General features: G+C 40.1%; 1 protein-coding gene across 1 annotated transcript; it reads left to right on the top strand.

Moving 5' to 3' along the window:
- The first annotated feature begins 3,859 nt into the window (after nucleotides 1–3,859).
- LOC114852345 (globoside alpha-1,3-N-acetylgalactosaminyltransferase 1-like) lies at nucleotides 3,860–10,467 on the top strand. Its single transcript, XM_029144671.3, has 11 exons — nucleotides 3,860–4,116; nucleotides 4,421–4,465; nucleotides 4,714–4,830; nucleotides 5,131–5,163; nucleotides 6,616–6,750; nucleotides 6,849–6,957; nucleotides 7,304–7,417; nucleotides 7,579–7,695; nucleotides 7,822–7,952; nucleotides 8,183–8,260; nucleotides 8,340–10,467. Exons 1-11 carry the CDS (start codon nucleotides 4,052–4,054, stop codon nucleotides 8,485–8,487), a joined length of 1,092 nt encoding a protein of 363 aa, XP_029000504.1. The 5' UTR covers nucleotides 3,860–4,051; the 3' UTR covers nucleotides 8,488–10,467.
- The last annotated feature ends 3,350 nt before the right edge of the window (nucleotides 10,468–13,817 follow it).

Here is a 13,817-nt window from a genome sequence, read left to right as displayed (position 1 = left end):
GCGTGGTCTTAATCGCACCACAACATAGTCTCAGTGCTTGTGCCTGGACTACTTCCAACATTCAAAGCGATGTTTTAGCCGCTGACCCAGACAGACATCTCATTTCATTTAACACCTTTCTACATTTACTAATGACTTTACTGATGTGCTCTTTCCAAATTAGTTTTGAATCAAACCACACTCCCAAGAACTTATATACTTCTAACCTGCTCTATTATCTGTCCGTACATTCGCACCTCCACTAAATTAATTTTCTTTTTTCTTCCTGGTGAATATTAGCAATTTAGTCTTTTCCACTGAAAATTGAAACCAACACAAATATGACCCCTCCTCATTAACTGCTTGTTGTATCTTTTGTTTATGTATGTGATATTTTTCTCTCTTTTCCACAGTGCTCCATCGTCTACAAATAAGGATCGGCTTTTGTCCTCTCGGATTTAAGAAAAAACATCATTTATCATGATTTATCATGACCCTAGAGATTGCCATTATCAACATGATACTTCACTAAATACACTGCTCCGATCCTAACCTGGATACATCTGTTAAATAAAAAAAGCTCTGATCCGTAACACTCCTATTGCACTTAATTTAACCATAAGTCCCTCCTTTCAGACCATTTCATGTGCTTTCGCTAAACCTCTCACTCGACTCAGCATCGACCTTTTAAAGTGGAAGTGTTGTCAAGCAGAATCTCGAGCATGTTCCAAATCACATGACCAATAAGAGCGAGAGGTGTCGATACGACAAATATCTGCAATATATCTATGACAAGTTCAAAATGTAATTAAAGACTACAACTACATTGTGACAAGTAGCAATTCCAATAAAAATATCTTCATTAGTCAGACTTTAGTGCCGTGCAAACGGCTCTTCTCCAAAGCTGGAGAGGTGGTGAGAAGGTGATTAAAGTCATGTTCTGTGAAAAATAAAATAAAATAAAAGTCTTTGATTTGACTAAATGACTATCAAACATATTTGCCACATCAAGGCTAATTATACATTATTATCCACAGAGAAACACAATCACACACCTTTAATTAAATAACTTTTATTTGTCAATGAAACATGGACTGTGATCTTGAACAACCACGTATCAGCAAGGGTTTGACGTCAGTCTACTATGATGCAGTTCTCACACACAACCAGCAGATGTTGTTCTTCTGTGTCATGTGGTGTCAAGCAATATGAAGATTTCAGCCGAACTGTGTCATAGTTGCTCGGTGATTCATGAGGCTTCGATTTCGCCATTTCTAGATTGGTAGCACAGATCAACAACAGCTCTAAAAGTACTCGCTTCTACTAACTAAAACAACATTAACCAAATGCAATGTGATGTAATGCAATTCCATCAATCCATCCATCATCCAACATCAAACTCCACTACAACCAGCTCTTTCTCCACTCTTTCCACCCCTATTGAGATCACGTTTATTACCCCCTTACATCCACTCCCTTGCTCCTCCCCCACTTTAACTACCTTTGTACCGTATTCCTTCTCCACTGACCTCACATCCCTCTTACTTGTGCCTCATCCATGCAGCCAATCAACAAATTAACCATCATCCAAAATCCTTGCTTACTTTATCTCTCCAACTTTGTTCCTCAAAGATCTCGTTCGTTTTACTGGGACCATCTCCTTTACTCCTCTCTGTTTTCCAAACCGTATTAAATTTTAATAGCTCCCTCACCAGATCAGCAATCAACTAAATTACATTTAGGGCGCAGCTCTGCTGTTGTAATTATTGTAAAGAATTGTGAAAATGTGCACTCACTAATTAACAAAATGCAAAATTTTAAGAATTTTGTAAAGTTTACGTTCAAAAGGCCTGTTTAACAAACTAATGACGGTTTATACCATATAAATAATTTATTTGTACATTGTTCCTAAATCTTTCTATCTGTGTCAGCTTTGTTAATGTGTCTTCTGTGTATTTTAGTTTTTTCTACGTGTTGTTTTTTCTACGTTAGGGCCACATATTTAGGAAAGAATGAGAATGAGTTGGTCTATTTTCCGCCACTTTTTTCCTCTGCACCACTGCTCTCAGGTTTCTAATATGTCTAATAAAAGACAAGGTAATGCATGAATTTTCTGTCATAGTCATATAAATAATAATATAAACAACATTTATATTCATGGGAAGGGGGATCGAACCTCGAACTTCTACTTCAGAAGCACACTGCCACTGAGATACCAGGATATCCTTAAAAACCTAAAAAAATATATTTAATTAAACTTAAATTACATTTTCCAGACCTCAAAATTCTATTTAAATACATTGTATGAGGTTCCATCATCCAATCACACTTGGGTGATTGTCAAACAATGGTCTTACCTGTAACTGCCTGATCTGGCTGACGATCCCTCACTCTGACTCTCTGACTACTGTACTTTACTTGCTGTACAACACACATGCTTGCCCACACATCGCACCAAAAGACATCCCGTCATCAAGGCTCAGCCTATTCTGTAATTATCGAAACCTGTAACCCACACACATCTGTTGGATGTAATTCTGTTCTCTTTTTTGCCTTTATTTTTGTTTTCTTTTTTTTGTGGAATCGTTGTACATCTGTTTTCAACAGCAGCAGCAGTCAGTATGTGGAACTATGTGCAAAGTCAACACCTAGGTCATAAAATAATCAAGATGACATGACTGACAATAGAAAAGCCAGACCAACCTGCTCTTACCACATTCTTATTACTGTTCTGTACGGTAAATAAAATTCTTTTGGCGTCTCTGGTTTTATGGAGTATACCATTTCTCCCTGGTGATGTGAAAATGAAACCAATGCTTTCACAGCAACACCTTTTCCTCGTACATGTCAAGTAAAACTTAACAAAATCTGACAGAATGCTATGCTGTAAATATCAGAGAAAAGTCTAATTAAAAAAAGAGTCCTTCAACCAGTTCATGACAAAGCCAAGTCATTAAACCACAACTTGAGAGGTGAGTCCTTTTTTTAGGCATTGCACAACACTTATAAATTGGACATAATGCCAGAATGACAGTTGATCATGTCAACATAACCAGTGTCTGCTTGAATGCGTTTATGATAAGATCCTGCCTCATGCAGGATCCTGCTTTTATTGTCAGTGTGGTAATGAAAACAAAAGTCCTCTGGGACTTTCCTCTGGCTCTCCACCTCAGTTGCTGTTGTCCAGGCAATGTTTTACCAGCATCAAAGCAAAAAGACGAGTATGGAATATTTAACAAAAGGATAATGAGGTTACACTTTTTCACCTAAACATTGTAACATTTCAAATATTGAACTTATTGGCAACTGGCGTTCATTGTAGACCTTACAGACATTTCACTTCCCATTAGTTGAATTTTGGTTCCTAATGGACATCGTTTATACAAGAGACCAAGTGTATAGTCGATAGTGATGAACGTGCTGCACTAGAGATAAATTATTTTAAAGGAGACAAATGATGCCTTGGCCTCCTCTCTGGTTTATTGTGGCTGAATCAGACTTGGCATCGACGACTTACCTAAAACTTTACTTTAAACATATAACAAATTGACTCCTGAAGCGAGTGGCTAATTCTTTTCAGGTACAGGTGGACTTTGAATCACCTTTCCTGAAATATTAATATTATAACAATAGTATAATTTATGTCTTTATTTTTAATCTGCTCTGTTAGTTTTTTGTTTGTTAGGTTCTAGGGTTAGGTTTTTTTTAAATTTCGAAATACTTGCAGCTGTTACTCAATCTATTGACAGATGGGACTCCTCCTTTGTTTTGCAGTATCGTCAGTACTATCTATGATAGGTGTTGGCTTATCATATGAATGGGGTGAGAAATGAATAGGCTCTGCCCCATTTTTTTATACAGGTTATGTTGCGATTTTTTTAAGGTTTATTTCAGCTTCTTTATGACACTGTAACGAGCGATTCATTAAGCTGTCTGTTGTTTCCCATCCTATCATTCTCTCGCTTGATCCTCATTTTCATCATCTCTCCCTCTCATAATTTAGATCTTATTTTGTTTATTTTACTTCACCACTTGATCCTTTTGCCTCGAACAAATTATCCAGAGAATCATCATGCTACACCATATTTCCATTAACCAACTCTTGGGCACTTTTATCTTGTTGTCTGTGTCTCTGGGGTAAGTCAATCTTACTATACTGCATTTAAAGTAGTTTAATGTATTTTGCAAGACTGACGCCGCAATTAAAGTAAATACATTTCGTACCTAAATAGCATTTTTTAATTAGTTAAAAACAATATATTCCTTCCTCTCAAGTCTCACACATACAGAGCATTGTTCTCCTCTGCACACAGACAAGCAGACAGTGAGCAAAGCTTTATTACAAATTGCAAATACATAAGGAAACCCAAGAGAGGCCAACCAACACTGTTTTTGATTTGTTTGCTTCATCTAATAACATGTTGAATCTGTTTCTGTACAGGGTCATATACTTTTTTTTTAATGGAGGAGAAACGATGTATGAAAGGTAAAGTTTTTGCATTTTGACATAAAGCGACTGAAATGTGAGACATGCAGGCATGAAACTATTTAGTAAATAGAGAATAAATGGAGAGAAAGATATGAAATTAAACTGACAAAGCCTTTTTAGCTAATGTGACCTGCCATCACTCCAACAAGTGTCAAACTTTGTATGGTCATAATTCATTTTTAAACATTTTTATGATTCATTTTTTTTACATCTAGTCATATTCTAATTAAATGTAATTTTTCCAGGTTTTGTCAGCCATGTCAAGATAACATGGAACTAGAAGGGACTGATCTACTGACAGGTGAACAGGTGAAGGAGTGCAATGACAACAAGCTGTGGAGAGACCTCACTATGCAACAGGGGTAATTTCGGACTATATAATTAAACTTGTTGTGACTCACGATTAACAGTATTTTCCAGTTGAGTTGATTCACCCCAGAAACAGGGGTTACAATATTTGTGATAATAAGCAGTCCTTTATTCAGACACACAGACTGGGTGGAGAACATTTTAACAGACAGGTACATCCCGTTCCATCGTTTTACAGAAGACATCAAAGTCATTTATAGAGACAAAAACAAAGCAAAGCAAAACAGGTTTTACATGTATCACATGCGCCTTTGTGTTTGCGATTTTAATTTTCCTCGTTTTTCGTTTTCCAGATTGAACTATGACCAACCAAGCGTAATGAAAGGGTAAGATGTCACGTTTGTATATCCATCCATTCACCTAATCCTCTTAGACTTGTAATAGGCCTGTTGGAGCATGCACACCCAGCGTGGGACAGATGTTGAGACTGACCCTGAAGATCAAACCCTGGTCTTCCATGCAGTGAAGAAGCAGTGCTAGCTGCTAACCTTGTGCGCATTTTATGATGTGTCCACAACAACACGTGTCCTTACGCCTTAGATCACGCCATTCAATGGTTATTATCAGTGGTTATCAGCCCATACGTATGAGCTGGTAGGTGCCCACCTACCTGCTGGCAGCGGTGAATAGCTGCAGTAGATCGTTGTCATTAATCCGTGAGGTTGATCACGGCTCGGATGATTTAACCAGCAGAGTCAGTAGGGGCGCTGCTGAGCGATTGTTGTTCAGACGGGAGGATCAAAGTTTTTGATTTTGATTCATCAGCGAGCCTAACTTAGCAAGTAGCTAGCTGTATTGTGTTAGCTAACTGTAACCTTAACCCCCCCACCTGTTATCTAACCCTAACCCTAACCCTAACCACAATAACCTCTAAAGCTGCTTAACATAGCAACTTAGCTAGCTGTTAGCTGTTAGCGAGGAGGCAGAGCAGGCACCTACTGGCCCGTACGAATGCGCTGATCAGTTCTGATCAGCCCATTCATTATGGGTGCTAACATCCGAAGGAGGTGCAGCTTGGTAGGGGGGCTGCACTCTCTAAAGTAAACAGGAAAACGTACCATATCAGTCTGCGTTAAAGGCCCTTAGTGTAGGCCCTGTGGGACACCTAACAGATTTTCACTTCAGCGGATTTAAAACACATAACATATTTTGCTGATGAACATGTTTTGTGATTGGTCTATTCATCTAGTCTAATCATTTATGGACAGTCTTTTTGTAATAACATTAGGAACCTTGAAAAAAACTCAATAAGCATCTCATTCTCCTGCTTTATGAGGGAGACATAGACAAACACTCACCCTCACAAGAAATGTAGAGTTAAGAGTGTTTAGTTAACTTGGCTGCATGGTATTGGACTGTGGGACACCCCTCCTAATAAGCAAATATATAATATAATAAGGCTAATGTAGACAGTAAGAAACTACAGGTCAATGGAAAATGTCCATATGCTGAACAATGAAACTCATTTTCACCAAGATAAGCATCAATTCCATTTAAAATCAAACATGGTTGTTTTACCAAACATCAGCCTGAAATAGAGCGAGTCAAAAGTAGGTGCACAACAACAAGGTTTCCTGAAAGTTCACATTCCTTCCTTAGAGTGTTAATCAATGCTGTTAATGCGAGTCTCTAAAGGTTGTTGCACACTCTGCGTTGTAAACATAACTGGGATGGATAGAACATGTCTGTGTAGTTGGGCTGTAGCTCCGAATGGAAGCAGCAGAATAACTAAAGAGAGACTTCATAAAGTCAAGATACATTGTCTTCATTCTCCTCAGACGCACTGATGTGAACTCAGTGACCAACTGGAATGCTCCCCTGGTTTGGGAGGGAACCTTTGACCCTGTGGTTATTGATGCGATCTATAAGAAAATGGACCCACGTGTGGCTGTGGTGGTGTTTGCCGTTGGCAAGTATGTGCACAGGACACTGACTATAGCAGATGCTTTTCAATTATCGCATAGTAATAATGGAATGTTAGGCTTCTAACTTTTCCTTTTCATCTGAACAGATACACCCGCTTCCTGAAGGCCTTCCTGGAGTCGGGTGAAAAGTTCTTTCTTGTTGACTTCAGGGTCACGTACTACATCTTCACAGACAATGAAACAGACGTTCCCCCAGTGAGTGGCTTTTTATTGACACGTACCACCATGTGCAAGTGTGTCCAACAGATGCTACTCTAAATCTCAATCTTCTTCATGGTCACTTTGCTTTCACAAACAGTGGCCAACTGAACATTAAACCTTGAGATTTTGGGTGCAACAATAAACTCAGCACTGTAAAAACTGAACAGCAACAAACATTAGACTGTGCAGGAAAAGCAAAAGACTACGTCACTGCAGCAACAAATTGACCCAGAAAATATTAAAACATCATGGAAACAGCTTTTCCTGCTGACATCAGCTGCTTCTTGTTGTCAGTGATTTACCGGACATTATTTATTTAGTTTTTCATCTGACCGCTCAGGTAAAGATGGGTGCAGGCCGGAGGATCTCGGTTGTGACTGTCCCCAGTGCGAACCGCTGGCAGGACGTGGTGCTCGGGAGGATGAAGTGGGCCACAATTACCATCGACAAGCAGGTGAACGTGATGAAGAGGGCACAACTCAAAATCCAGTTACTGCTTGGAAAGCGTTGGTCTATAAAAACCTGCTGTTGCCCTTCCATGAAAGGGCAATCGCTGGCCAGCAGCCCACATGCAAACCAGTTTCACCACCCTTTTTCCATATTTCATGCTTTCAGATCCGCAATGAAGCTGACTACCTGTTCATGATGGACATCGACAGTGTCTTCCGCTACCGCTTTGGGGCCGAGTCTCTCAGCCAGCTCTCCGCTGTGCTTCACCGAGGCTACTACAAGGTGCCACTCTATTAATACATGCATATTTCCTATTATACTGTTAGACACACCAGTTGCTTCCTTCCAAGTATACAGGAATACCATATATGCAATCAGTTTTTCTTTATTCCTCCCTTTCGTGCTTAGACGACAAGAAATCACTTTCCTTATGAGCGTCGGCGAGAGTCCACTGCATATATACCTTATGAAGAAGGAGATTACTACTACACTGCTGCCGTGTGGGGCGGATACCTGGAGGACATGTACAAGCTAGTCAAGTAAACAAAATCAAACAATACCTTTCAATAAAAGAATAATGCTGTATTGTGTGCGTCATAGCTGGTAAAAGCGGAACAAATTATGACGTCCTCACATTTAATGGCCTCTGTCTGTTTTCTTTATACAATAATAACTTCCTGGTTCTGGTTTATGATTACTTTCATGTAAATTAAAATAGAAAACTTAAACTGGAATCTCACAACAGTGTGTTTCACTTTGATCCCATCAGATACTGTTACGAGCAGTCACAGGTGGACGCTGAGAATCACATTGAGGCTGTGTGGCAGGAAGAGAGTCACCTCAACAAGTACTGAGTCACAGCTCATCCCCATTCTATCATTTCTGACAACATCTCAGCCATATCTCACCCGTGTCTCTGTCCTCAGGTACCTGCTCTACAACAAACCCACTAAGGTGTTGTCCTCAGAGTATCTGTGGGCGGACTATGATCAAATACCAGCTGACATCAAAGTGGTCAGGATCTCACAGCTGGTTAAGAACTATGCCGAGGTTCGGCCTAACGGTGGACACTAAGTCAGTCTGGTACTTGTGGACGTAGATGTTGATTCATGTCACTGACATGATATGGTTTGCTGTGTGTTCGCTACTGGATAATCAAAGGGGATAAATTAGGATGTGGGTTGGTTTTGGATATTGGATATTATTATATATATACATACACACAGTATGTGCAGTACAATAATATGTCTTCTGAGAAGTTTTATGTTCAGTTAACTTTGGCATCAGTGCATCCTGGTGTGTTCCGGTACGTTTTCGTATTGATTGTAAAATAGTTTTATTTGTTTCTAAGTGCTTACATGGTCTCACTCCTCAGTATCTGTCTGACCTCCTCTTGCCATATACTCTGTTACGCTCTCTTAGGTAAGCAGATCAGCTACTGTTCGTCATCCCGAGGACAAAGAAAAAGTCTAGAGGCGACTGAGCCTTATTAGTAGCCTGGAATAAGTTGCCATTACAAATTATACTAAAAACTCACTTTTAGTTTTTTAATCCTTTCTTAAAACTCATTACTTTTTTCTGGCGTTTTTTACTCTTATTTGTATTTTTCCATTTCATACATAGTGCTCCAGCGGCTCAGTGGCTACAGCTTCAGTCTGGCAAACGTGATGTTGTCAGTTGGAGCTCAGTTGATTCCACCAGAAAATAAAGTATGTCTTATAGAATTTTATGCTGATATTTCACATAACCACAAACTGATGAAATAGTTAATGCTGATATGAATTTTCTCAGATATTTGAACAAAACATTAGGGTTATGTGTAAAATTAACTTTAACTCCTTTATTCTTAAGTTATGTAATTTAACGGCATAAACCTGCTGACCAACCTGTTTCATAGGTTTAAAAAAAAAGGTTATTTGATTTTTTACATATAGTATATGTTTGAGCATATTTGCATTATGTTTATTGGAGTGGAGCTCCAACGTCCTGTTGCTGTTTTTAATGATCTTGACCCTAAAGAGACGAGAGGATTGTTAGTTTCTAACCACATCCCTGGGTGTCGTTTAACACCCGTGTCCTGTTTTGGCATCTTCCATTTCACCTGTTTGTTTAGTTTGTTTGGTCTCCCTCTGCCAAAGCCACATTGTTGGCTAAAAATAACAATGATTTTCATATCTACTTCTACTTTCTATTATTATTTTTACTGTTCAGACTCCTCTCTACTCGCGTCTTATCTCATTCACATCATGTGCCCTCATGAACTTCAGCCTCTCTGTTTGTGAAGCCCTCATTCTGGTCTGTTGGTTCCTGTTACTGTCACATGGAATTTTGTGAAGAGGCTGTTCTGGTTTTTGACTGTACTGTACTGTACTGTAGCATACTTAGAGATCCATGGTGTGGCCCTGTGATGCTAAAGTATTTTATGTTAGTATATATATGAGAACTGCACCTAAATATAATACACATATAATGCACATCATACAAGTTTCAATGTAAAGGGTGTGAGTGTGTGTCTTCTTTACAGCTTTTGTGTCTGTTTGTAGTTCGTCTTGAATGTACCAAATTACCAAAGTATGAAACAATGTGCACTGGAACCAGTGAACTAAAATGGTATCTAAAAGCTGCACTACAGGTTTTGCACTACTCTATTGTAACTAATTGGCAAAACATCCGATCACGCTGCCATGTGGGTCTGTGCTTGCAGCTCTGTGTACATCTCAATAGTGAGAGCAAGATGTGAAAAATTATTACTGTTTTGTGGATACTTATAGTCTTTTACTCTTATTTCAGTCACACTGAGTTATATATAATGGCATGTTCAGAATCATGCTGCCAATGGCTTCTTTTCAGAGAAGTGAACCTGTATGTTGCACCTGTGTCCCCTTCCATAATCCCTGATCCACGGTCAGTTTATCACAGCAACGCTCCTGCAGGAGCCCATCAGGCCTGGCCTCCTTGTACTGTGTGTGTAACTGGTGTACTTCTGTACTGAAATTCACTTTTGAAGCTTTTGTTTCTGAGAGTGAGCAAATCGTATAACTTCTATTTATTTTATTCGGCTTCATTCATTCATTTTATACAGTGTATAATAGTACGTCACCAAAGACGCTATGTAAACTAAAACTTTTGAGTCAGAGGATTCCTGTCAGGAATTCAGGAGCGAAGGACCCAAATGCACAGCTCGGAGACAGGACTTGAGTCAAGTGTTCTTTTAATAAACACAGATCCCAAAACAGCTGACAACGATGAAGAGGCAGTGGTCAAAACAAGGCAGTGAGTCTCCTGCAAAGGTACAGACACGGGCAGGACAGAGGCGAGGTGCAGAAAAGGCACGGGACTCCACACCCAAAGGCCTACGTACCATGACTTGCTGGAAGTCTGAACAATGGTACGTCAACAAAAGAATCTGGCAAATGGAGCAGGTGTGTAGTGGAGCTTCAATAACTGAACTAATATTTAATTCAACACAGCTGGTAAATCACATGACTAGAAACTAAAGCGGACAGGAACAGAAACAGGCAGGAAGCAAAACAGGAAGTCAGGAAGTAGTTTTGCTACTTTCAAATAAAACCAGAAAGTAGCAAAACAAGACTGTGAAGCTGAAACCATGACACTTTCTGAAAAGATACGACACCTGCTTACAGTAACATAAATGCTCGTTTTAAGGTCTCTTACCAAATCTTTGACACAACCTGCAGAGCATCTTGCAGCTCATTCAGCTGAAATCGTCTTTTTGATTCCATAAAGTGGAACCCCACCCAAGCTGTGGGTTCACTGGAACGCTGAGTTTGCTTTTTATGTAACTTATCTAAACGTCACATCTTTGTTCAGTTGCTGCATGTTCGTATTTCTTCCTCCTCTGACGCTCCAGCTGTTGATGCACACAGGAAACACAGGCAGCACTTTTATGTACTGAAACTTATCAGATGCACCTTCGGCTGGTTTCAAATAATCTCCTGCTGGATTGGTGCATGTCACAACATATAGCAGCAGCCTTATTAAGTGTTTTCAGCTTTAGATTATTGTTTGATATAAGATGATTATAGTTTATGAGAACTGTGCGTGAATATATATGTTATAATTTAATTTGGGAGGTCGATTCTGTGTCTGCTGGGTGAGTTCATGTTAAAATCTTGGTCTTTATTACTCTGTCCTTGGGCATAACAATTATTTCACATTCACAGACACACTGTGAGAAAGCATACACCAGGGGTGTGCTCCAGAAAGCGGTGACATACCCAGGTAAGTTTGAGTGTATGTCAGTGAATAACCTCAGCTTTCAGTTATGTTTCAGGGTTCGTTTCGGAGGTTACTCAGCAGGGCGTGCCCGTTTGATGACGAGCCCGTGGACGTGGAGGCGCAGCTTGTTGCAGTTTTTTTCCACCGTGAGAGGGTCATAAGGCCACGTATCAATGTTTATTCATATCTGGATGATTATTTAAAGGAGCGTTATCGCTTTTCTAAAGAATCGTCAGTGAATTTAACAAACCTTTTGAAACCTTTTATTTCAAACTTAACAAACTTACCACTTACCACAGAAAGCTTTCTACATAGCTTACATACATAGCTCTTAGTTTTTTTGCAAGACATTTTTGTATAATTTGGACGATGCAGAGCATGTGGGAAAGGCAATGGTGTGTAGAGCCGTTTGTACCGTTTGTGTGGCACTGAAACGGTTCCTGCACACCTTTGTAACCTGGCAACAAACCTCTGTGTGTCTTTAAAGAAGATTCCACAGAGTGGCAGGTTTGTCCTGTCTATGATAATCTATGACACATATTTTAATACGTACACCTCGGACGTACTACACACGCACACTTTCCGTATTACTTTATTACTTTCTATTTCAGAGTTTCCAAACGCGATAGGGTGCATCGATGGCACCCACATTCCTATTAAAGCTCCTTCAGTCAATGAGGCAGACTATGTTAATAGGATCATTTCACAGTATCAATGTGCAGGTAAGTCATCAGGGAGTCATCACTATGCCACACGTTTCAACAGGGTATGTTGTAATTTACACAGGTTCTTACTGTTTTTACTGTATTGTTCTTGTGTCACATGTCAATCATTGCAGGACAGTACAATGGCTACTTGCTAGGGGGACGGGGGGGACACATGTCTGCCCTATTTGATGACACCATACCCTGAAGCAGAACATGGGCCAAGGTGGAGATGACCACAGGGCACAGGGTCAGTTCAGAGAGGGCATGCGACATTATAGTGGCTTGTGTTGTCCTTCACAACATTGCCACGATAAGAGGAGCAACCACCCTGCTTGTCCTGATGAAAATGACCAAAAGGGTCCAGTAGTGACCCAAGTAGACCACAGAGATGGAACCCTCTTGTGTGTGGGATGAAGTGCCCCCAGGAATGCCCTCTACCACTGGTCACCCTTTATTCAGGGACAGAGCCAGCTCCTAAGATGGGGTGAGCGGAGGTGGTGGTACCCCCACCTGTCTGACGAGCCATGATCCACATGTATTAAACATGTTTAATACATAGATCATGTAATTGTGTAATCAAATCTTACCTTTTTGTAGGATGTTTTTGTGATCTTCTAGCTCCAGAAGGATTGCACCTTATTAAACAAGAATATTACTATTATCCAATATTATTCTAACCTTTTGAAATTAATAGTAAAAATGATGTGGAAGTTGTGCTTAATTTTCCGCTCGGACAAGCCCACTCTCTTTCCTTCACTGATGCAGCTGTGTTGCTTTTTCCAATGATAATCGTCTTGAATTCCTCATTCGCCAGCATAAAACCTCCAACTCCGCCTCTGTGAAACGTGCTGCCCCTTTTTTGTCGCTTCGGTTTCCATGGCGACCCGTGCATTCGGCGATCCATTGACCCTGTCTTTATATATACGCTGTGCACGTGCGTTAACTCTGTGTGACCGACAGGAGGCAGATAAACCTAACTCTTCTCAGGTGTTTTGGAACCGACACACTGAGGGTTAAGCAGGTTCTGGGTTAATCAACCCAGAGTTCAGGGTTTAGCAGAAGGTTAATCAACCCTGCATTCTGGACACACCCCAGATCAATTGGATGCTTCCAGCCGGACACCTGCTAATGACAAGACTGGGGGCACAAAGTTCCACCACCGTCAACCATAGGCCTGGCCAAGAATCCAGGGGAGAAACTCAGTGTGGCGACCATGAGACACAGGCAGCGGTAAACTGGTGTGATGTTTCATCGAAATTATGTTAAAATGTGAGTCATGTGGTGTTTCGTGCATGAACTCGCTATCAACAACGTAGCTATTTAACAAAGGAATGAATGCGTGTGCGCACATGTGCTTTCAATTCGTCTTGTTTACAGGTTTGTATCTTTATTTCTTTGTAATTTTCCAGGCAGGCACTGTTCCTCTTCACTGTGCCAAACCCTAACTAATGATGCCGA

Source organism: Betta splendens, chromosome 3, assembly GCF_900634795.4.
Source record: "Betta splendens chromosome 3, fBetSpl5.4, whole genome shotgun sequence".
In the NCBI taxonomy this organism is placed as follows: Eukaryota; Metazoa; Chordata; class Actinopteri; order Anabantiformes; family Osphronemidae; genus Betta; species Betta splendens.
Note: the sequence above shows the minus strand (reverse complement) of the source record. Positions and strands in the feature narration are given on the sequence as shown.